Source organism: Cydia fagiglandana, chromosome 24, assembly GCF_963556715.1.
Source record: "Cydia fagiglandana chromosome 24, ilCydFagi1.1, whole genome shotgun sequence".
In the NCBI taxonomy this organism is placed as follows: Eukaryota; Metazoa; Arthropoda; class Insecta; order Lepidoptera; family Tortricidae; genus Cydia; species Cydia fagiglandana.
Genome location: NC_085955.1, coordinates 8,598,035 through 8,621,628, shown reverse-complemented (window position 1 = coordinate 8,621,628; position 23,594 = coordinate 8,598,035). Strand labels below are relative to the sequence as shown.

The window sequence follows — 23,594 nt, the reverse complement described above, 5'->3', positions numbered from 1 at the left end:
TGCCCATAGAAGTGTCCTACGTAAGCGATCTCGTTGCGAACGCGGTGCGGCGCGATTTGCACGCGAATGTCAGGCGCCGCGCCGCGTTCGCGCGTTGTTCGCCTACGTAAGACGTAGCGTTAATTGAATATATAGGTAGCCGTTAAAAGAGGCCCGGTTTTTCAACATACCTACTTCCAAAATATCGTACTTTTATTTATAAATGGGTACATTGGCTGCCTAACCTAAGGATGGATTTAAGGGATAAGCCCTTATAAGGCTATAAAAATAATCCTTCTTCCTAATAAATAATAATAAATAAATATACTCAGTACTTATTAGTCCATTGTTTTCACCCAATAACCTATAGACCGACCGTTTATATCGAGTCCTCGCCTGCGCGGTACGGGGGCGACGGGGTGGGACGACTAAGGGCGGCGGGGGGTGCGGGCGCCGTAAGCCTGCCACCCGCACCTTTCCCGCCACCCTTAGCCCCCATTCGCACGACAGCTTTTTCAACGCGCGTTAAAAAAGCGCTTGAATCTGTCCGCACTCTAAATTCGATTTAACGACCGCGCTTAAAGTCGAAAATCCAACAACGCTTGATAAAAAACGCCACCGCTGTCGTGTGAATACATACATGGTTATCCATTTGTGTCATTCAAACGCTTTTTTAACGCGCGTTGAAAAAGTGCGAATGGGGGCTCGGCTTAGTCGTCCCACCCCGTCGCCCCCGTACCGCGCAGGCGAGGACTCATTTAAGCAGTCGGTCTATAGTTCATTTTATATTCCATCAACTCTCAATCGTCCTTAGATACATCCCTGGCGGGAGCTGCCTTTGCGTGCGTCCCATGACACGAGCTAGGGCAGCATCCTCTCGGTGTACATTACTTCATTAAAGTGTCAAAAGGGCCTCTACGTGATGGCTTCGGCTCCGCGCACGCCTCCCAAAGGTCCGGTACATTGCTCCGTGATGGGAAAGACATACAAATAAATATAAATAGACCTTCTTTGGCACAGGCACCTACCTTGTTTCTCCGCAAGTAACAGCAAGTAATAAGTATAATAACGACTAGATAGGAACTATAAACCTCTTTATATACCCATGGAAATTGATTATGGTTTTGATTGCCATGCATTGATGAGCATTAATAGTAATTCGTTCTACTGGTTAGATAGGGTAGGTACAGTCGCCATCAGATATATCGGAGCGGCCAAGGTGTTCACAATATCTGAACAAGCGCTTTAACGCCCTGACAATAGAGGCGTGTTCGGATATTTGTGAGCACCTTGGCCGCTGCGATATATCTCATGGCGACTGTACGATCGAGTACCTATGTACCTATAGAAAATGTAAATTAAGTGGTCTAAGTAAAAAATATATATTTAATTAATCTATATTTGTTTATTATTCAATTCAAACAATAACGAGATAAACGAACTTTTCTCTCTCTTACCTCCTAAGTCCTGAGTTCCTTTAAAAAGAACAAATTAAAATCGAATTCTGAACTATAATGGTATAAAAGAAGGTTCCAAATTCAAAACAGCAAAAATGACTCTGGGTCTTAGGAGGCTAATTGTGTCTGAGCACCAATCTCCTGGACACTTCGGGCCAATGATTAATGCAATTTAGGGATCATCCATTAAGGGGTCATCCATTAATTACGTCACACGTTTAGGGGGAGGGAGGGGGTCAAGAAAATGTGACATATTGTGACATGGGGGAGGGGGGAGACACAAACTTTGTGACGTCACTTTAACTTCATCAGTAACCGAAAATTTATTTAAATTATTTAGTTCGCTGTACATTTAAATAACAAGTTTTTAAAACGAAAATAGTTTTTAATCGTTTAATTTTCTTTCCTAAGAGGTTTTGGGTTATAAAATTACCAATACGAGTATTTATATCGTCAAAAATATTTTGATAAAATATTAATAATACTTAGGTATTTACTTAATTCGATTTGGCGATTTCGTAGAAAAAATGTGACGTCACACTAGGGGGGGAGGGGTTTGCCAAATGTGACCAAGTGTGACAAGGGGGGGGAGGGGTCAAAAAACCTAGAAATTGGTGTGACGTAATTAATGGATGACCCCTAATTACGTCACATGAATTTCTAGGTTTTTTGACCCCTCCCTCCCTCCTTGTCACACTTGGTCACATTTTGCAAATCCCTCCCCACCTGGTGTGACGTCACATTTTAGGCAATTTTGTTCTCAACGAAATCGGCAATACTAACCCGGCATTATTTTTTTAATAAAAACATATTTTCGGTAAAAGAAATATTAGTAATTTTATAACACAAAACCAATTAGGAACGAAAATTACCTACCTACTTCCAAAACCTCATTATTTAAATGTACAGCGAATAAAAAAATATAAATTAATTTTCGGTTACTGATGAATAGTGATGAAGTTAAAGTGACGTCACAATGTTTGTGACTCCCCCTTCCCCCATGTCACAACATGTCACATTTTCTTGACCCCCTCCCAAGCCCTAAACGTGTGACGTAATTAATGGATAACCCCTTAATGTAATTTACAATAAATCATTTAATTCAGACCAAGTTCGATCCATAGTACGTTAGTTACAGAGTTATCTTAATAACTATGTTAGTGGCACAATAATATAAACAATACAAAAAATTCAAGAAACAATGCACTTTATTACACTTGTAACACGGTGTATTGTCCAATAATTGCAATGATTTTAGTTAGTGACTTTTGCTTGTCACCCGACGATAAAATAAATTAAATAATAAAAAACTAAACACACCTACACGATATGGGTTAGCCCAATGGTGGGCAAAGCACGGCCCGCGGGACATCTCCGGGCCGCGAATGGATTTGTTACGTCCCACGGGTAAAGGTACCTTAAGGCGGTTGGCGCTTACGCTATTACTAACGCCGCTCCAATATAATTGCGGCGCTATGCGACGTAAGCGCCAGCCGCCATAAGGTACCTTTTACCATGGAACGTCACATTTTTTCCGGCCCGCCGCCGGTCCTATGAAATAATTAGTTTATGGAATAAACGTATTATTTCGCAATACGAATACAATTCTGGCCCTTCACTTAAATTTCTTAAACTTTCTGCCCCCCCCCCCCATGAAAAATGTTTACCCACCACTGGGTTAGCTATTGGGGCTTGTGCACAAATCACGCGAGGTTCGATGGGGTCGCGAAAAAATCACGATAGATCACGTTGGGGGAGGGGGGTATAAGGAAACCTCAAGTGTATTTTTCTACAGTGAACGAAACTAAGAAAAAAAACCTACCACATGAGTAGATACTTTTTCTCGGTTTCGTTAAACATAAATCTACACTCTACATTTCAAAATAGCAGGTCTATTTTTTAACGAAAATAGAAAAATAAACAATATTTTCTATATAAAATACTATTTATCTTAAAATTAGGTCGAATGAAAAAATTAAAAAAAAATACACGTGAGGTTGTGTGGGGGGAGGGGGGTAGCCAAAAACCTCACCAAATATCACCAAGGGGGAGGGGGGGTCAAAAAGTACCCGAAAACACCTCGCGTGATTTGTGCACAACCCCTTGCCAGGAGCAAGCAAGGCAGTCTGGCAGACCTTCTGCTCTACTAGTAGACCGCGACCCACTAACAGATTTCCATGACCAATCGCCTCCCGGGTGATAACTCGTATATTGGTTAACGGCTATGTATGATGATCCCACATGGACGTCAGCTGGCGCACCGTTGGTGGGTTGAGGAATGACAGCCACCGAAACAAGTAAAAAATAAAATAAATTTTGTCGTCGCCTCCCGTTTCATACTTTGTCAGAAGATAGTTTAGATGTTATTAATTATTATAAATAAAAAAAACCGTCAGCCGGTTGTATAGCGCTGGAAACACCGTCAGCTACTTGCATAAACATGTAAAAAATAAGCACTGTACCTTTTTTATTATAGTAATAACTAAATCATTAAACTTTGCATGTAGGGTTTCGTCAGGCATTTCAATAAACGCCTTATGGATTTGCGGACAGGATCAACTGACGGTCTTTCCACCGCGATACAACCGGCTGACTATTTTTTTAAGTCATGATAACATCTAAACTATCATCTGACAAAGTATCAAACGGGAGGCGATGACTGATGTTATTAAATATTTGCTCCTGACCCGCGGTCTATACTGCAAAACGTAATTCAAGACCAAGAAAAGACAATGTTGCCACTTTTTACTAGCGTCTTGTATTTCTGTAGAAATAAGTAACAAAAAATTCTTTTTTAAATCGTAGGAGTAAAATTAGTAATAAATAAATAATCTTAGCGTGATTATTTATCAAAAGGAATTTACTATTTTACAAACAAATTATTGCAGTGGCAACGTTGTCTTACTTTTTTACAAGCTTTTATTTAGTTTCACCTGACCATTGTCTGTGTGTAATCAAATCTTGCAAGTTAAATTTGATCCACTTCCCGGTTTCCGATTGAGCTTAAATTTTGCATACATACGTAAGTCGGGTGACAATACAATATTATGGTGTCATCGAGCTGATCTGATGATGGAGACCGGAGGTGGCCATAGGAACTATGTGATAAAACAACGAAACCTAATTGTGTTTGGGGTTATTAAAATTGTCTCGATGAGCATTAGTTGCCTGTGGAAAGAAAAGTACAGTCAGCGATAAAAGCTTGTACCAAATATGAAATTTTTGCCAAAAACTTATTTGGACTTGACTTACGATTTTCAGTTTAGAGTGATTTAATCCATGAAAACTAAGTACACAGGTTTGGCGTCATTTTGTTTAACCCTATCCTTGATCTCATCGTATTCTTCTTTCGTAAAACCAGGATCGCATTCATCGTCACTAACATCAGGATTGTACACTCTCCGGCACCATTTGGCAACGGTTTCTGGGTGGGGCAACGCCAAATCGCATTCCTCTCTCACGAAATTATACGCACGCGGAGAAACTAGATGAAGCATCATGACGTATTTCTTCAGGGCGGCGCTAGGCTCTGACATCTTTCCTCTCGCGGAAGAAACAAAATGATCAAGCAACGGGTTGTTTATTCTCAAACAATTCATGACAGTAATGTATTCCCTGTCATCTCTTTCTTTCTGTGCGAACCTCAGCAAGTTCTCGCTTTCAGCTTCTTTACTCTTCCTTAGTCTCTTAAGCTGCATTCTCAAAGCTCTAATTGTCGAATTGCGTTTGTTTGCTACTTTTTGTACCCGTTTTACTGTCCTTTCTAACTTGTCAATTTTAATTAAGAGTTCTTTATTATTGTCGCAGCAAGGACGGAGTTTGTTTGAAGATACGGCTGGAGCTAGGGTTACCATTGGAACCTAAAAGACACGAAGTGCGTTAAGCCTTTACAGTCCGTTTTTTTTAGCATTAGAAAGAACTTCGCAGAAGTAAGCTTGTGGTTCCAAATCCGGCACTTTTAGCTGTAATAATTTGAAGTAAATTGTATGTATTGACCATGCTACATTAGATAATTCAATAATTATTAACAATTAAAGAGCCTGATAAAAACTGCACGCTTGCTTCTGTGGAGTTCTTTCTAATGCTAAAAAAAACGAACTATATAAGACAGAGGGAATATATTTCCCACCTAATTTTGAACTTTAACTTAAATTGTTCATATTTGCATAATTCCTGACACCCTTATGCCTTATAAAGGGTTAAAAATAAATGTAATAGCGACTTTGAAAGACGATTTAATGGCAGATGCTTTACGATTTTAAATAAGCAGGCAGACCAAGCTCTGCAGCTATTGAGGAATAGTTATTTTCACACACACTCGCTCAGTAAATGTGGAATTGCACGCAGGTTTAGCGGGAGTTATAGAAAAAGCGTTCTCCCTAGGGAGTTATGAAGTTTCTAGTGCCATAATTAACAGTTTTTTGTCTTTATACTTAATTTTTGTATCGCAAGTGTGATGGAAAACATTGTGTGTAACTCGGGGCGTAATAATATTGCAAACTCGAGTCTATAAATCGCTCCGGCGTGCCGTCGCGATTTAACTTACTCTCGTTTGCAATATTCAACTTACGCCCCATGTTGCACAATGTACTATTGTTTTACAAGGGGGCAAAGTTGTTGTTTAACCGCTCGTGCTAATATTGATACCCGAGCAAGCGGAAGATTCCAAAATTAAACCACGAGCGTAGCGAGTGCTTCAAAAATGGAATCTTGAGCGTTACGAGGGTTTCAAAGCACGAGGGTTAAACAAAATTTGCCCCCGAGTGAAACACAACATTTTTCACACCAACCCATGGGATTAGTTGCCAAGCGGACCCCAGGCTTCCATGAGCCATGGCAATATGCCGGGATAACGCAAGGAAGAAGGCTACAGAGACGATAGACGTAGCGTTGAAAGGGTTAAATAAACTGAACAGGTACCTCATAAAACTCATCCTCGACTTCCATTTCGTAGCTGGGGCTCGGTACCCATGTATCGGAGGACGATGGACTCTGGAGTTAAGACGTAGCTTTATTTATTTAATAACATTTTTATTATACAACTTAATAAAAACACTTAAACTTATACCTAAATATAGTAGTTTGTGTTACAAGGGATCAAAATGATATATTTCCGTCAACGGCGTACATTGAATCCTGAATGAAGCAATGGATTCTACAATAGAATCCCGAACGTAGTAGTGAGGGATTCTAAAGTAGAATCCTGAGCGTAATGAGGGATTCAAGTGTTAACGCCTAAGACGAAATAATTTTGATACCGTGTGACACATACTGCTTTTCACATCAACTATGAGGAAAATATCAAGATCTTGGTGTTGACACAATCTGATGCTTGAACAAATTATTTAAGCTGAAAAAATAATGTGCAAAAAATGTAAAAATAGTGTGCTTGAACAGAAAAGTGTTACTTTGATCCCACCTAGCAGGGAGGAAAAGTGCCACTTTGATCCCTCCTAGCAGGGAAGAAAAAGCTCTTTTCCGAATAGGTGATGTGAAAAAAAATTTGCCCTAAGTCGTAGTCCGTAGGTAGGGTGCCCAGAAGGCGGGATGCATTGCCCCGCTGGATGGCAATGCTGATCCTTTGGGCAAAATATTGGCGAGCCCTCTGGTCACCGGAGGCCTCTATGAGGCGCTTTGACAGCTCCTCATAGAGGCGACGCGCGCTAGGTCCCCACGGCCCCAAGGTTTCCACACCAAACGCCCAAATATGTCGCTACTACCTAGCACTGCAAAACGTAATTCAAGACCAAAAAAAGTAAGAAATGTTGCCACTTTTTTACTAGCGCGTCTTGTATTTATGTACAAATAAAGTATTTTTTTAAATAGTAGGAGTAAAATTACTAATGATTAAATTATCTTAGCGTGATTATTTATCAAAAGGAATTTACTATTTTACAAACAAATTATTGCAGTGGCAACATTGTCTTACATTTTTGGTCTTGAATTACGTTTTGCAGTATAGTGTGACATATTTGCGGCGTTTGACGGTACAGTCAACTGTAAAAATATGGGTGCAGCCAACTTATTCAAAAATATGTCCCATAGCTCTTAATTCACTGACATAAGAGCTATGGGACATATTTTTGAGATGATTTGTGCACCCATATTTTTACTGTTTAATATTATTATTTATTTTTCTTTTCATCACACTTGCTCGAAAAAGATCTTATTTCATGCACCGGTGTACTGAAGGACAAAGGCCTATATTGTTCCCGCGGGAGTTATAGTTTCTGAAAAAAAAAGCTATAACACACGAGTGAGTTATGGATTATTAAATTATGTCACTAATTCATACGAATCAAGCAGTTTTAAATGAGTTTTACATTGAAAATACTGACGTTTATAAATTATTTTACGACGCACAAATTGTTTTGCGACGCGGCGAGCCGCAGTACGCGATACACGGCCGTCGTGAACGCTGCTCGCACTGTTAGTGCTTGAGAAAGGAGACCTAGGCTCTCCGAAACATGTCGCGCGAGTGACTAAAAACAAGTGAGTCTAACTCTAAACCGTAAAATTTTCAATGTTAGTATGTCTCACAACAGTTTAAATTCGAAATAGTACATTGTGCAACATGGGGCGTAAGTTGAATATTGCAAACGAGATTAAGTTAAATCGCGACGGCTTGCCGGAGCGATTTATAGACTCGAGTTTGCAATATTATTACGCCCCGAGTTCCACACAATGTTTTTCATCACACTTGCAATACAAAAATTAAGTATAAAGACAAAAAACTGTTAATTATGGCACAGAAACTTCATAACTCCCTAGGGAGAACGCTTTTTCTATAACTCCCGCTAAACCTGCGCGCAATTCCACATTTACTGAGCGAGTGTGATGAAAATTATTTTATATTTGTGTTTGAAATGATTTCGCTTAAAATTTAGTTTTTTCTTCGCAAGTATGATGAAAAACATTGTGTAATTCCTGGGGTAAAAATATTGTTACTCGTATCGATAGGCAATTAGGTATAATTTGTAGGTTTCAAACAGAGCCCGAGCTAATCCTATTCTCTATTGTTAAGTAAAACCGCTCGTGCCACGTGCCACCACCACCTGCATAAAAATCTGCGTACTTCGGTTACTGAGTGCCGGCGACTCGAACGCTACAGAACCAGTCTAAAATGTGTCATCGAGATGCGTAACAAAGGCGCGTTATCGGAGAGCGCACCTACACTGGTTTTTTGAGCGTTGGACTAGCCCGCGCTCAGGTGCCAAATAGAATAATGAAGACCCTTTTTTGCAGGTAAGTAGCACGTGCGGTTTTACTTAACAATAGACAATAGGATTAGCCTCCGGGCTCAGTTACGAAGCTACGAACTATACCTGTTTCATCACATCTAGGTCTTCTGTGTCGCTGCTGGGGCTGGGTACCAGGGGCTCCGCGGCCGCTGGGCTCTGAAATTACAACGAGCGCTGGTAAATAAGAGATAATGGATTTGTCAGTCTATGCGTCCAAAGTTAAGAGCCCTTCAACGTGCACACTAGCGCCACAGCTAAATAATCGTGATTATTTAAATTTAACGACAAGTATTTAAAAAAGGAGGCCTCTACGTACTGTATTGTGTATTTGAGTACCTTTTGAATACATCAAACTAGTTTTTATGTTGCTGGTTTCGTCGATCTAGGAACTTAAAACAAAAACGGCCGTTTTAACTTTGGACGCATAGATTGACAAACCCAGCAACATAAAAACTAGTTTGATGTATTCAAAGGGTACTTAAATACAAAATACAGTACATAGTGGCCCCCTTTTTAGGGTTCCGTAGCCAAATGGCAAAAAACGGAACCCTTATTTATTTTATTTATTTATTTAAAATAAATAAGGGTTCCGATCTTATAGATTCGTCATGTCTGTCTGTCTGTCTGTCTGTCCGTCCGTATGTCACAGCCACTTTTTTCCGAAACTATAAGCACTATACTGTTGAAACTTGGTAAGTAGATGTATTCTGTGAACCGCATTAATATTTTCATACAAAACTAGAAAAAAAACAATAAATTTTTAGGGTTCCCCATACATAGAACTGAAACTCAAAATTTTTTTTTTCATCAAACCTATACGTGTGGGGTATAGATAGGTCTTCAAAAATGATATTGAGGTTTCTAATATCATTTTCTTCTAAACTGAATAGTTTGCACGAGAGACACTTCCAAAGTGGTAAAATGTGTGTGTAACTTCCCCTGTAACTTCGAAAATAAGAGAATGATAAAACTAAAAAAAATATATATAATGTAGATGACCATGAAAACTTCCACCGAAAATTGGTTTGAACAAGATTTAGTAAGTAGTTTTTTTTTAATACGTCATAAACCGTAAACCGCAATTTTATTATGTTACTTGCTGTTACGGAACCCTTCATGTGCGAGTCCAACTCGCACTTGGCCGCTTTTTTAAATATCTTTCGTTAAATTTAAATAATCACGATTATTTAGCTGTGGCGCTAGTGTGCACGTTGAAGGGCTCTTAAGTCACACTTTTAGGGGTTGGATGGTTAAACGAAAAAAAACGCACTTTGAAAAGAACTTGTGACTTTTTCCATTTAATATTTAATCCATAGTTTAGATAACTACACCCTTTGTTATCTAAATGCTCGCAATCGTTTGTGAAAATGTGTATTGACTTTGACATTATTGTTAGTATAAAAAAGTTTCATTTCTTTCCCAAACAAAACTGAAAAAAGCGAAAATTTCAAAAACGTCCTGAAAAAAATTATTTGATTTTAACCTTTTGGACGCCAATGACCGATATATCCGCACCGCAGGTTCAACGCCAAAGACCGATTAATCGGTCACAGACCACAGAGCAACATAGACCTACGTGCATATGCATAAAGTTCAATTTCAGTTTTGACACTTCGGTGACGTGGCGTCTGAGTGACAGCTTTTGTGTTTGACACGGCGTCGAAAAGGTTAACGAGAATTTTCAACCCTACACCCGCCCACACTAGCGATCGCCCTAAACAAACTAAATAGGTACTTACCTGTTTAATCTCATTGAGGCCTTCCGTATCGGTGGCACTGGGTACCAGAAGGTCCGCGGCCAATGGACTCTGAAATTACAACGTACACTGTTGTAGACGCCAAAGGATCGTTCCGGTGAGCCGATGGTCCTGGGTTCGAATCCCAGTAAGGGTATTTATTTGTGTGATGAACACTAATATGTATTTGTTACTGAGTCATGGGTGTTTTTTATGTATTATGTATTTATTTATATAAGTATGTATATCGTCGCCTAGCACCCACAGTACAAGCTTTGCTTAGTTTGGGGCTAGGTCGATCTGTGTAAGATGTCCCCAATATTTATTTATTTATTTTATTTATTTAAATCTTCAGGCCGGCCCCGTCCCTTTTACTGCTTGCTTGTAGGGATGCGTGTCGCATAGTGATCCAAAGGACTCGAGCCCTGTTAGCTCTTTTTTAGGGTAGGATAAAAGCCTTTTGTATTTCATTAGTAAAATAGGCTTTTAGCCTTTTAGGCGTCAAGAGATGAGGCTAGCCCTAAAAAAATCTAGTGGTCTTTTGGATCACTAGTGTCGCAACCTTCGCAGATTATCGATGGTGTATTAGAACTGTCGGTATCACTCTTCTTCTTCTTCCTCGCGTTATCCCGGCATTCTGCCACGGCTCATGGGAGCCTGGGGTCCGCTTGACAACTAATCCCATGATTTGACGTAGGCACTAGTTTTACGAAAGCGACTGCCATCTGACCTTCCAACCCAGAGGGTAAACTAGGCCTTATTGGGATTAGTCCGGTTTCCTCATGATGTTTTCCTTCACCGAAAAGCGACTGGTAATAAGTTCCGAAAAACTCATTGGTACGAGCCGGGGTTTGAACCCGCGACCTCCTTCGTCGCACGCTCTTACCGCTAGGCCACCAGCGCTTAAACTGTCGGTATCACTGTGATATTGTAAATTTATTACCAGACGGTTCTAAAACATTAATGAAGCCGTCGATACTATAATAAATGCAGATGTATCCGTTTCATTGAGCAAGCGTAATTCATCGATAAGAAATATCGACTTTAGCCGCATCCTTGTTGACAGCTCGGCTTATTACCCTATCGGGACGATCTTTTGGCGTCTATTATAGTAATTATGTTACACTTTTATAGTTCGTTTTTTTAGCATTAGAAAGAACTTGCAAGAAGGTACCTAAGCGATCTTGACATGTCTTTTAAATGAAAAACGCTTTTTAAAAATCAAAAACTATTACTTATGATAGCAGAAGATTAAAAATGATCGTATTAGATTCATAATTGTTACATATTTGCCGTAACTTATTTATTAAATGTGTTTTTCAATTAAAAGACACCTTATTTCTAATGATAAAAAAAACGAACTATAGGGGTTGGAGGGGGTCAAACAAATTTGACAAGGGTGTTATGTGTTGGGGTCAAATCCTGCATGTCAAAGTAGACCTCAATTATATTCGTAGCAGCTGAAACTTTTTACCTACGCAATTTTAAAGTGGTACCGCACATGCACCATGGTACCATCGAGCTGATCTAATGATGGACACAGGAGGTGGCCATAGTCGCAAACTAATAAAACAACGCAACTTAAATGGGCCCACTGATTAACAGTCCGCCGGGCGGAATCGGCCTGTCAGTTAGAACAAAAAGTTGACAGTTCCGAACAACTGACAGGCAGATACCATCTGGCGGACTTAATCAATGGCCCCTTAATTTGTGTACGAGTTTTTTTTAAGAATTATCTTGATGAGTTTTAGAGTGAGACCAAGAAAAATCTGCAGCGATTTTGATAGCCTAATCATCAATCAAAATCGCTGCAGAATTGGGGCAGCGAACTGTCAAGCAAGAAGTAAACGTAATAAATAAGTTTTTGGCAAAAATTTCATTTTTGGTTCAAGCTTTTATCGCCGACTGTACTTTCTTTTCCACAGGCAACTAATACTCACCAATTCTAAAAACCCCAAACACAATTAGGTTTCGTTGTTTTATCACAGAGTTCCTATGGCCACCTCCGGTCTCCATCATCAGATCAGCTCGATGACACTATAATATTGCATTGTCACCCGACTTACGTATGTATGCAAAATTTCAGCTCAATCGGAAACCGGAAAATGGATCAAATTTAACTTGCAAGATTTGATTACAGACAGACAGACAACGGTTAGGTGAAACTAAATAAAAGCTTGTAAAAACGTAATAATTTCACCTTTTCCTGTGTATCCTTAACTTTACGTGTCATCTTTTGATATGTGACGGGGCCCTGAAAAAATAACAATAATCTGATTATAATCTCTTAAATGTACAAAACATCATTATCATACCTTTAAACAAACAATTCTCGTTTATTTAAATATACAGTATATCAGAACGAAAAGCAAAGAAAGAGAACCATTAATGTTTAGGTCATACCAAGCAACTTTTACTACGGGACCAACCCCGAAAACGTGGAAAAAAATCCGGACAAGTGCGAGTCGGACTCGCGCACGAAGGGTTCCGTACCATAATGCAAAAAAAAACAAAAAGAAAGCAAAAAAAACGGTCACCCATCCAAGTACTGACCACTCCCGCTGCGATCATTTCTGTTTTTAGTATTTGTTGTTATAGCGGCAACAGAAATACATCATCTGTCAACTGTCTAGCTATCACGGTTCGTGAGATACAGCCTGGTGACAGACGGACGGACGGACGGACAGACGGACGGACGGACGGACGGACGGACGGACGGACGGACGGACAGACGGACGGACGGACGGACGGACAGACGAACGGACGGACGGACAGCGAAGTCTTAGTAATAGGGTCCCGTTTTACCCTTTGGGTACGGAACCCTAAAAATTGACTCTCCCATAAGAAATTTCAACTTCAGACCAGCAAAATGTATGAAACATCCAATTTTTTTCCGCGTTTTCGGGGTTGGTCCCATAGTAAAAGTTGCTCAGTATGACCTAAACATTAATGGGTCTCTTTCTTTGCCTATCGTTCTGATACATACTGTATATTCCGGGGATCTCGGAAACGGCTCTAACGATTTCGATGAAATTTGTTATATGGGGGTTTTCGGGGGCGATAAATCGATTTAGCTATGTCTTATCTCTGGGAGAACGCGCGTTTTTGAGTTTTTATATGTTTTCCAAGCAAAGCTCGGTCTGAACAAAATGAACACACATGAAGTTGAAAGCTGAGGGCATAAAGAATCTCTTTATTGCTTCATGGCTCCTCTACACGATGGGCCAGCGCCGGCCACTCAAAGAGACGCATTTATGCGTTAGAGGGAGCAAGTGATATTGCTAACTCATTCTACCGCATGGCTGCGTCCCTTGGAGTGGCCGGCACTGGCCCATCGTGTAGAGGAGCCATTAAATACTCACGATTATCGTGGGTATGGCTTCCTCCTTTAAATAAGTACGTTGATTATTTAAGTTTTTCACAAATGAATCCGTCGTGAAATGTTTGGAACACAGCCTTTGATCCTTTTTCGGCTGCCAATTGCTGTCTTCGTTGCAAAAGCGCAAAAAATTTAACCATTTCTCTCCAGCCGGGGTGTTTGGTTTTGGTAATCTAAAACAAAAACTGTTTTTAAACACAAAATATTACATTACGAATATTACGATACAAGTGCGAAAAATGATAAATTCGCACGTGTATCGTACAACGTTTTACTTTAAACTTTTGATATCGCACGAAAAGTGCTATTTTACGCACTCGTGCGGGAAAATAGGACCATATGTACTGTAAAATACGTTACTATACAAGTGCGAAAAATGAGGAATTTGAAACGATTAGTTAGAGAGGGGATAAATTAAAACACGACCAAAGGGAGTGTTGACATTGACACTAGCTGCGAATTACCTATTCGCACATGTATCGTAGAACATTTTACTGTAATAAATAGAAAAAAAACACTAAATTTAACTTAAGTACAGTATATAATATGGCCCTTGACTAAGCCCTACAGTAAGCTCAAGAAGGCTTGTGTTGTAAGTACTTTACCACAATATAATTATATAATAAATAATATAAATACTTAAATATGTAGAACATATATCCATGACTCAGGAAAAATATCTGTTCTTGTCACACAAATAATAGTAGACGAGCCAGCGAAAGAAAAGTCCTATAAAAATAAATTTTTCCTCATGTCGTCTTGGATATGTACAGTCACCTGCAATAATATGTTACTCTTTGAACGCTGCAAAAATATATGACACGCTCTTATGGTTCTACTAATATGATCGTGTCAGATATTTTTGCGGCCTTCATTGTGTAACATAATATTGCAGGTGACTGTACCCAATGAAAGGGCTTTGTGAGTAGATCACAAATATAACCTATGTCCCACCACCCGCTCATCTTAAAAGTCGCAGGAGTTTCAGGAGTCATGCAGACTGATGATGATGATGCTCTCCTGACCGATTTCGGCCCCAGCGACTGTGTGCTCTGGACTAGGCAATTTTTAGCTCGTGTTATTAGAGTGTAGCTGATCCACTCTCTGATGCGCTCTTAGGTGGCTCACGTACCCTATCTTCTTGCTAAATACTCGAGCGCATTTTGGGCACGTCAGCACACCACCTACATAGTTGTAGAAAATTGAGGTTGTCGGCCGAGTCTTAAGCTCATCACGTTTTTTGTCGAGCTCACTGCGGCGTTCCGTCTCAAAAATGTTAACTCTATCATTAATGAGGCGCCGCCATTCGGGCCGCTGCGCTGCCTTCCTCTCCCAGTCAGAGGGCTCTAGTTGGCATCTCTTCATATGTCTTTTCAGAACATCCTTATATCGTAAGTACTGGCCACCGCTTTTACGCTTACCATTCTGGAGTTCTGAAAAGAAGATACGCTTCGCCACTCTGTCTTCTGACATCCGAGACACGTGCCCACACCACCGCAGCTGCCGCCTCATCAGATACACCTCAATGCCTCCGACATTTGCGCGCCTCAGGACGTTTGTGTTTCTGACCCGGTCCGTCCATTTGATATTCATAATATCTCGGAGGCATTTAAGGTGGAATCTGTCAAGTGTACGTATATGCTTACGGTAAAGGACCCATGTCTCAGATGCGTCTCCTGTACCTGGCCTATCCGGCCATTATTTTACTATCAGGCCGGATACCGGATAGTGACCTACTATCCGGCCGGATACCAGATAGTAAATTGCTTAATTTCAGAGTAAACAAATTGGATTAAAGAAACGGACAGTCATAATCATACTTGTTTATTATTTTAAAACAATTTAATAATTCCACTGACTTGCACACACACTCATTCCGTGCGAACATTCACTAGGAAACAGGTTAAACCTGCAGAAAGCGCACCTGAATAACCGAAATGTAGGTTTAGTTCCGCTGGCCGAATATTCGGCGGCCGGATACCGGATATTTGGCTGACGGTCAGGCCAAATATCCGGTATCCGGCCACAACTATCCGTTGCATCTCTAATGCAGACCATCAGCCCCCTGCGGGGTGAGCCGCCTGATGTGTGCCGCAGACCCGGTGACACTACCACCTGGCCATAAAGATCCTTGGCCATTTTATTATTATTATATGTGAACGCACAGGCAGCTTAAAGCTGATACGTGCACATCAATGTCCACTTGTGTTTTACAAAACACGAAAATGTTCATCGAGTTGGTTTTTAAAAGAGTTTATCGAAAAAGTCCTTAAATTGGCTCAGGTCCCAAGTTGGTCTCTGTAGGCAAATCATGACCAAATGGGGATTGCTCCATAGCCCCTCGACTCAGTGTACTTGCGACACAGCAACGCAAACCGCACATCTACTGGCGTGCCTGCTGTTGCGTGCCACATCGCTGCTCCGAGCCGGCTGCCAAAGGTATTTAGGTATGTACGGGTGGTATTTGATATCGAAAAGGTGCTTGCGATAAATTTAGCCATATCTGAACCCCCCATCAGCTGTCAGACTGATAATATTTGTTTGTGTGCGTATGTGTAGGCATAATGCTTGTTGTAGTGTGCGTGACCGCTAAAACCGGCGCCCGACGCGCCCGCGCGTCCTGGCTACGGGGATGTACGATCCTACATCCGATATCGTATCAGACAATGTGAAAACGCTCTAACTAGGATACATAAGAGTCTAATATTGAAACTACGCTGAATTGTTTACTGAATCTTAACCTCTAGCCACCTATATGTCAAACCTTGCCAAGCAAAATGAAATTTTATTCTGTCAATACAAAGTTCAATTTAGAATGGAACAGGAGACCTTTTTATAGGTCTCTGGACGGCTAGAGGTTAAAACACATTTGTTCACGTAACAATAAAAAAAAAATCATTTATAAATGTTACTGTTCGAAGACGTACATACCTGTGAAAAGTATGACATTCTAATCTCCTCCTCTTAGAATTGCACCCGCGCACAGCACAGTGCATCGTAAAATTGTTATAGATAATTAATATTTATATTGCCTGTTTTACTCGTATAGCGACTCGAAGGCTTTAAAAAAAAATGTGTTTGAAAACAATGCGCTGTTCAGTTTTTGTTTTTAATGGTATCTGTCCAGGACAATTTTGCCAAGGACAAAGTTAGAGGCTGCAGGAGTTCGCTTGTAATGTTGATCCAGGCCTGATCGGTTGGTAAATCTCAAGAAGAAACAGAAACACAATAACCATCCCAATGGACGCACCTCACAGTATATTCAATACTGTCAGTGTCAATGTATTGACATAAGCGTTTGGAAACTACAAACTATTAACACTTTTTTTTCTTGTTCAAGGCTATAACCGCGAAAATCGAGGTTCGCAAATTGCGGGCCACGGGCATGTTTCTCTGTCATTCGAATTACGCCTTTATTAGAGTAAAAGAGAAAGATCCCCGCAATTTGCGAATTTCGGTTTTTGCGGTAGCCCCCCTGTCAAGTTGTGAAGCCCGCTCCACACTCGTGCGCGAATCGCGGCGCGAAGCCGCGAACGCGAGTCTGGAGTCGATTTCGCATATCAGCGAACTAGACTCCACACTCGCGTTCGCGGCTTCGCCCGCGATTCACGCGCATAGTCTGGAGGGGGCTTGAGACGCGTCATGATCAAGGCCTGTCCAGACGGGGACAATTTTTCTACAATCAGATTAAATTGTCCGATCAAATCAGGAGGTGCGGACGCAAAAGCCAATTTGGCTCGCCTAATTTGACCGATATTGCCGATAAAATAGGGTACGGATGCAATAATACCAATTTATGACGCTAGTATTGTGTTTGGGGGCATTGTTTTTTTAATTTAAGACTTTAAGAGTCTGAGAATACTTACTGTACCTAGCCTCTACATACTAGTTCTTTTAACGGATGTTATCAAGCATCGAAATCGTTATGAAACGGAATCCGAAATGGTGTTGCGGGAAGCCTCTAGGACTAAGAACTTGACTCCAAAATTAGCTCCGAGACTGGAGGTTGTAGAACACAGCGCCAGAGTTCAAGCGGTCAGATTGTTTAACAAGATGCCTACAGATTTTATAGTTTTAAAATGCGCCGCAACTTTTAAGCCTCCTCCACACTCGTGCGCGAATCGCGGCGCGAAGCCGCGAACGCGAGTGTGGCGTCGATTTTCGCAGACAGCCAAATCGACTCCACACTCGCGTTCGCGGCTTCGCCCGCGATTCACGCGCATAGTCTGGAGGGGGCTTTAGAGATAAGTTAAAAGTATATTTGTTAGAAAAATGCTGTTATGACATTAGTGATTTTTAATGTAACACTTATTATTTATTGTTGCTGACATAAACTTATATACTTAATTGATTATTATTTATTTATTTTCTTACTTTATTATGAATTTGCTGTGGTTGTTTGTTGAAACGTTTAATGTCATAATAGAATTTATTTATTGAATAATCATGTATGTTTTGTATGCGTTTTTGTTTTGTTCACTAGGTTAATCATAATTGTATATATGTATATTGAATATTCAAACACGATGTAAAGCCCGCTCCACACTCGTGCGCGAATCGCGGCGCGAAGCCGCGAACGCGAGTCTGGAGTCGATTTCGCATATCAGCGAACTAGACTCCACACTCGCGTTCGCGGCTTCGCCCGCGATTCACGCGCATAGTCTGGAGGGCGCTTAAATTGTTCTTGAATAAATAAACTGAAACTGAATTAAGAGCGCTCAAATATCACCATAAATCACCACGCGATTTGAGCGGACAATTTAATCAGATTAGCGAAAAATTGTCTCCGTCTGGACGAACAGATATCTCTGTCTCGCTCTCGCTTATGGGTGCGACGCACCAAGGTCGCGGTACGGTGCGATAGTGTGTTACGGCCTTTAGGCCCGTAACGAAAAGTTTCTCGTGCACGCTAGCCCTAATGTCACTGTCACAGACGTCACAGTGTCACTGTCATTACTGTCAGTCACGTCACGTCAGTTCAGTTTGTTGATTGTTGACTGTCGTAGAAACACTACATGTGCAAATTGCGCGTTAGCGTTTGGGTCGAGAATAGTATATTTACACAGTTTATTACTCGTACATATAAATAAAAATTCGGTGAGGAGCGTTTTGAAGTAACTAATGTGATGGAATCAATAAACCAGTGCCACTGCTGCCTGCAGCGGCCTTCGCAGAAAGATTTGAGGACACCGTACACTCGTCTCGGCATAACGGAAATATACTCGGTCATGTTGGAAGAATGCTTTGCAATGAAAGTAAGTAAATATAGGTACACAGTATTAATTAGGTTGGTAGGGAAAGACCTAAGGGTCCATTGCGAAGCCCTACGTCGCCGTTATCTGAAATGTGCTGTTACCATTACATACTTGTCTTATAGACTGACTTATAGCGATCCATGCAACTACTTTTTAGGGACACTATTAATCCACTGTCCGTCTGTCTTTCACCAGGCTGTATCTTATGAACCGTGATAGCTAGACAGTTGTAATTTTCACAGATGATGTATTTCTGTTGCCACTATAACAAGGAATACTAAAAAGTACGGAACCCTCAGTGGGCGAGTCTGACTCGCACTTGTCCGGTTTTTTACTGTTATAATGTTTTATTTAGGTTTAACTAAACTAAAACCTATTAAATGACCCCCTAAAGAGATCTATCAATATGGTATCTTCACAAGTTCTACTGGTTATAATATTATTGTAAAAAACATAATCAGAAATGCATGTTTTCTGTAGACAAGTCATTCCAATTTTTTTAAACAAGAATATAGACATAAATTACTTCATATATGTCACGGTGTAAAGACCAGCATACATTTTGCAGCTAACTTTATGTGACATTGACAAGAGTGGTATCTGCGAGGTGTGTCTGGGGCGGCTGCGGGAGGCGTGCCTCTTCAAGCTGCAGGTGCAGCACTGCCAGGCCGAGCTGCAGGAGTGGTTAGAGGGAGGGCTGAGTGTCAAAGGTAAATATTAAGTTTTTATATCAAGACACATACAGCCATGTCACACAGATCAACAAAAGCAGGCAAGAGGATGGGTGACTCTTTAAATGGTTTTATGGCATTCAATTAAATCAAAAATATTGATATAGAGTCAGGTGGGATAAGAGGAACTATGGGGGAAGGTGGACACTTGTAGGGAAAATAAACAGAGATGCTTAAAGATATTAAAAATTAAATTATAATACTAATAATAGAGCTAATTCATAAATAAAATTAACTTGAAAATATTTATGTAGAAGGACTTTTTATATGGTTTCTCCTACCCCGAGAAAAATAAAGTATGTTTTGCTTACCACATCTGACCTTAATCTGATAATTACATTAATTACCATAGTTTTATGACATGTAAATTAATTGAAAACTAATTCTATTATCTGATATATAGGTCATGTTACATCATTTCTTCCAAATACTAGCTACTATTGAATGAAATGAATGAAAATGAATGAAAATCTTTATTTTTTTTTTAATCTTTTTTTCTTTTTTATCTTTTTCTTTTTCACTATTGTACTGTTGTGTCCTGGCTGATGGGACAGATTAACAACTAAACATAATTGGTCTACTAACACTTCTTATGTTTAGTTAAGAGATTTGTTTAAAACCTTATCACATGTTATATTTTAGAGGAAGCATTGAAAGTTGAGCCCCCTGAAGATGGCGCGTGCAGCGAGTCTCCTGAGTCTTCCTTATGTAAGTATCTATCTAGTGTGCTATCCAGAATTTTGTAGAATAAAACAGACAGCAGTTATAAAAAACCGGCCAAGTGCGAGTCGAATCGTGCACTAAGGCATCCATACCATTACGCAAAAAAATCACGTTGTATCAGACTAAAATATTTATCTAATTTTGTTTTTAGTATTTGTCGCTGTAGGGGCAACAACATCGTCTGTGAAAATTTCAACTGTCTAGCTATCACGGTTCATGAGATACAGCCTGGTGACAGACAGACGTACAGACAAACAGCGGAGTCTCAGTAATAGGGTCCCGTTTTTACCCTTTAGGTACGTAACCCCAATAAAAGGAAACAAGTTGAGCGCTATTTAGCAGTAAGGCGTACGGCCTCCATACTGAATATGACTTGTTATAGACCGGCCTAGCCTAACCTTAGACACGCCAAACAACTAAAATGGAAGTGGGCGGGACATGTATCACGGATACCGGACCAGCGTTGGACCAAAAATGTGACGTCATGGAAAGGGCCACTAGGAAAACAAGGTATAGGAAAACCTGTGACTAGATGGGAAGACGAAATAAAAAATATCGCTGGTCAAAACTGGATGCAAATAGCTCAAGATAGAGATGAGTGGAAAACTCTGGAGGAGGCCTTCACCTGCGAAGACGGTTCTTGCTAAATATTAACTCATTTAAAAACTATTCTAAAATGTCATAATTGCAAGAAATAAAAGGCTATTTTATTTCATTTATTTATTTATTTTATTATAGACCGGCCGCCCCGTCGCCCCCGTACCGCGCAGGCAAGGACTCATTTAAGCGGTCGGTCTATAAAATAGAATATTTAGTCGTAGTCAGTTGTTGTGTTACCAGTTGCTCATACACTGTGTGTTACGTGTTCAGCTTCAGACGAGGAGCCCCTGGGGCCGCAAGATGAGCCGCAAGACCATTATCTGTTACGTAAGTACACACTTCCAATTTTACTAACTCTTTGAACAACATACGAGTATAGAAGTAGGTACGTAGTTAATTCTATTAAGGATGATGACACATGTTGAATTTTATAACAAAATCTAGTAAAATAGATAGCAAATGAGCAATTAATCACAATAATGTGGATATTAAAATAATATATGGAAATAGTAGGTACAAAAACACAGGTCCTGGAAGTTTCAAAATTTAAGTTTTTTTTTAACTTCCAAAAAGGAAATAAGTTAGGATACCATTCGATTCCTTACATTTTATCCAAAAAAAGATTGTATAGCAACTATATACATAAATGCAATATTTCACCGACAAAAACGCAAACTTGTTTTAGGTTGGCATTATTTATTCACAAAACTAAATTTTAGCGCCATGGCGTCAGTGGCTACGTCTCATCCATACTTAATTACGGGCTTATTCTATGGGGCAACTCTGTTGATGCAGAAAGAGTATTCAAACTCCAAAAGAAATGCATGCGTGCTATAGCAAATGCTCATATAGGAACTAGTTGTAAACCACTATTTAAACAGATGAACATATTACCTCTAGCTTGTATGTATATACTGAAAATCTGTATTTTTTCCAAGAAAAACCCAAAATATTTCTAAACGCGTACAGATATGTGCTCACTCAACCCAAGAACACAATACAAAGATAACTTACACCAGCCACGATGTATGACAGACATATACATGTAGTTTGCAGTTTGTTATTTTACTTATGCTTACCTCAAGTGTTTTGTTCCTTTGGCCTGACAAGGGTTCATCATTCCTTATACGCCATACTTAGTAGAGTGCTGTTATGTTAGTATTTCGTACATTTTCGTAAATTCGTCATTCTACAATGCTGTTTTGCTAATAAGCTAATCTTACAAGATTTTTTAACGTAGATTTAATGAACGCTCGATATTGGTTTGGTCTGACATTGCTTTTTAGTTAGTGTAGCCACCGTTGGCGCTAGTAGTATATACAGCTGTAATGCTCAGCCAAGATATGGTCGGACCGGATCGATACAGCGATTTAGAGCACGATGCTTGTTTTATGTATTAATTAATCTTAATTGTAAATAGTCATTATGTTGTATCCTCTTGCTGTGTAACTTTTTTTTTCTTATTTAATTAACTGTTGACTGTATGTTATTTCTGTCTTTTTTCTTCTTGTTTGTTACCTTCCGTGATTCTTCTCACTTGATGGTCTCATCGGAAGATCAGCGCTGGAAGCCACCAGCAACATGCTGAGATGGGGCCATTTCGTGGCACTTTAATCTTATTTTGTGTTTTCTTTTATACTATGTACTGTTCCGATTGTTTGTGCTTACGAATAAATCTATTCTATTCTATTCTATACAGAAAAAATGCTTATAACACAAGTATAAAAATTTACAATAACTGGCCTGTTCAAATAAAATCACTCGAAGGCCATACATTTAATAAAACTCTAAGGAAATGGCTTCATGATCACTGCTTTTACACCATTAATGATTATATTGCTCATAAAGAGTAAAAAAAAATGATTTTATCAATATTAAGTACATAATGTTTAATTTACTGTTATAGCCTTGAAATTAAATTAAAATTAAATAATGTATGCTTGCAATTTGATTACTGTATGTACCTTATAGTTATTAATTGTATTGTAATTTCATTATTAACAATGTATTAAAAATTTACATGCTGTTTATCAACAACTGAAGAAGGTGAAACGATTGTATGTAATGTACATTTAACCTAAGATACTTTTTGTACCCTTTTTCTGCAAATAAATTATTTCTATTTCTATTTCTGGCACGGCAAATGGATGCGCCGTTTGGCTTGCAAAAGACTAATATTTAAAATGATCTCTACTGCAATCTGGACAATCAGATTTTATACAAATATTTAAAATAAATCGAAATGCAAAGTTGACACATTATATCTTATCAGCAATTTCCTGTTGTTAGTTAGTTGCGAGATAGTGACTTTAATGTTAACCAGACAGTACTGTAGATAAACGTTATCGCTATGCGATGATATGTGCCAGTAGGGTATTTGACAATTTTTATGAATGGTATCTGTCGATCATATTTGTTTTGAGGATCAAATGTCTGTATGGGACGCACAGTGGCGGATTTGCCCTAAGGCACAGTAGGCCCGGGCCTAGGGCG

General features: G+C 39.6%; 1 protein-coding gene across 2 annotated transcripts; it reads right to left on the bottom strand.

Moving 5' to 3' along the window:
- Positions 1 to 2,393: 2,393 nt before the first annotated feature.
- On the bottom strand, positions 2,394 to 22,763 carry LOC134676406 (THAP domain-containing protein 1-like). 2 transcript variants are annotated; one of them, XM_063534795.1, is made up of 7 exons: positions 22,181 to 22,763; positions 13,776 to 13,965; positions 12,614 to 12,667; positions 10,417 to 10,485; positions 8,762 to 8,833; positions 6,357 to 6,428; positions 2,394 to 5,296 (listed from the first exon to the last, which is right to left on the bottom strand). In XM_063534795.1, the coding sequence occupies exons 1-7, from the start codon at positions 22,219 to 22,221 to the stop codon at positions 4,709 to 4,711; spliced, it is 1,086 nt and encodes a 361-aa protein (XP_063390865.1). In that variant the 5' UTR covers positions 22,222 to 22,763; the 3' UTR covers positions 2,394 to 4,708. The 2 variants fall into 2 exon arrangements, with proteins under 2 accessions (XP_063390865.1, XP_063390863.1); XM_063534793.1 differs by lacking the exon at positions 22,181 to 22,763 and adding an exon at positions 16,724 to 17,043 and having other exon boundaries at positions 2,395 to 5,296.
- Between the last annotated feature and the right edge of the window lie 831 nt (positions 22,764 to 23,594).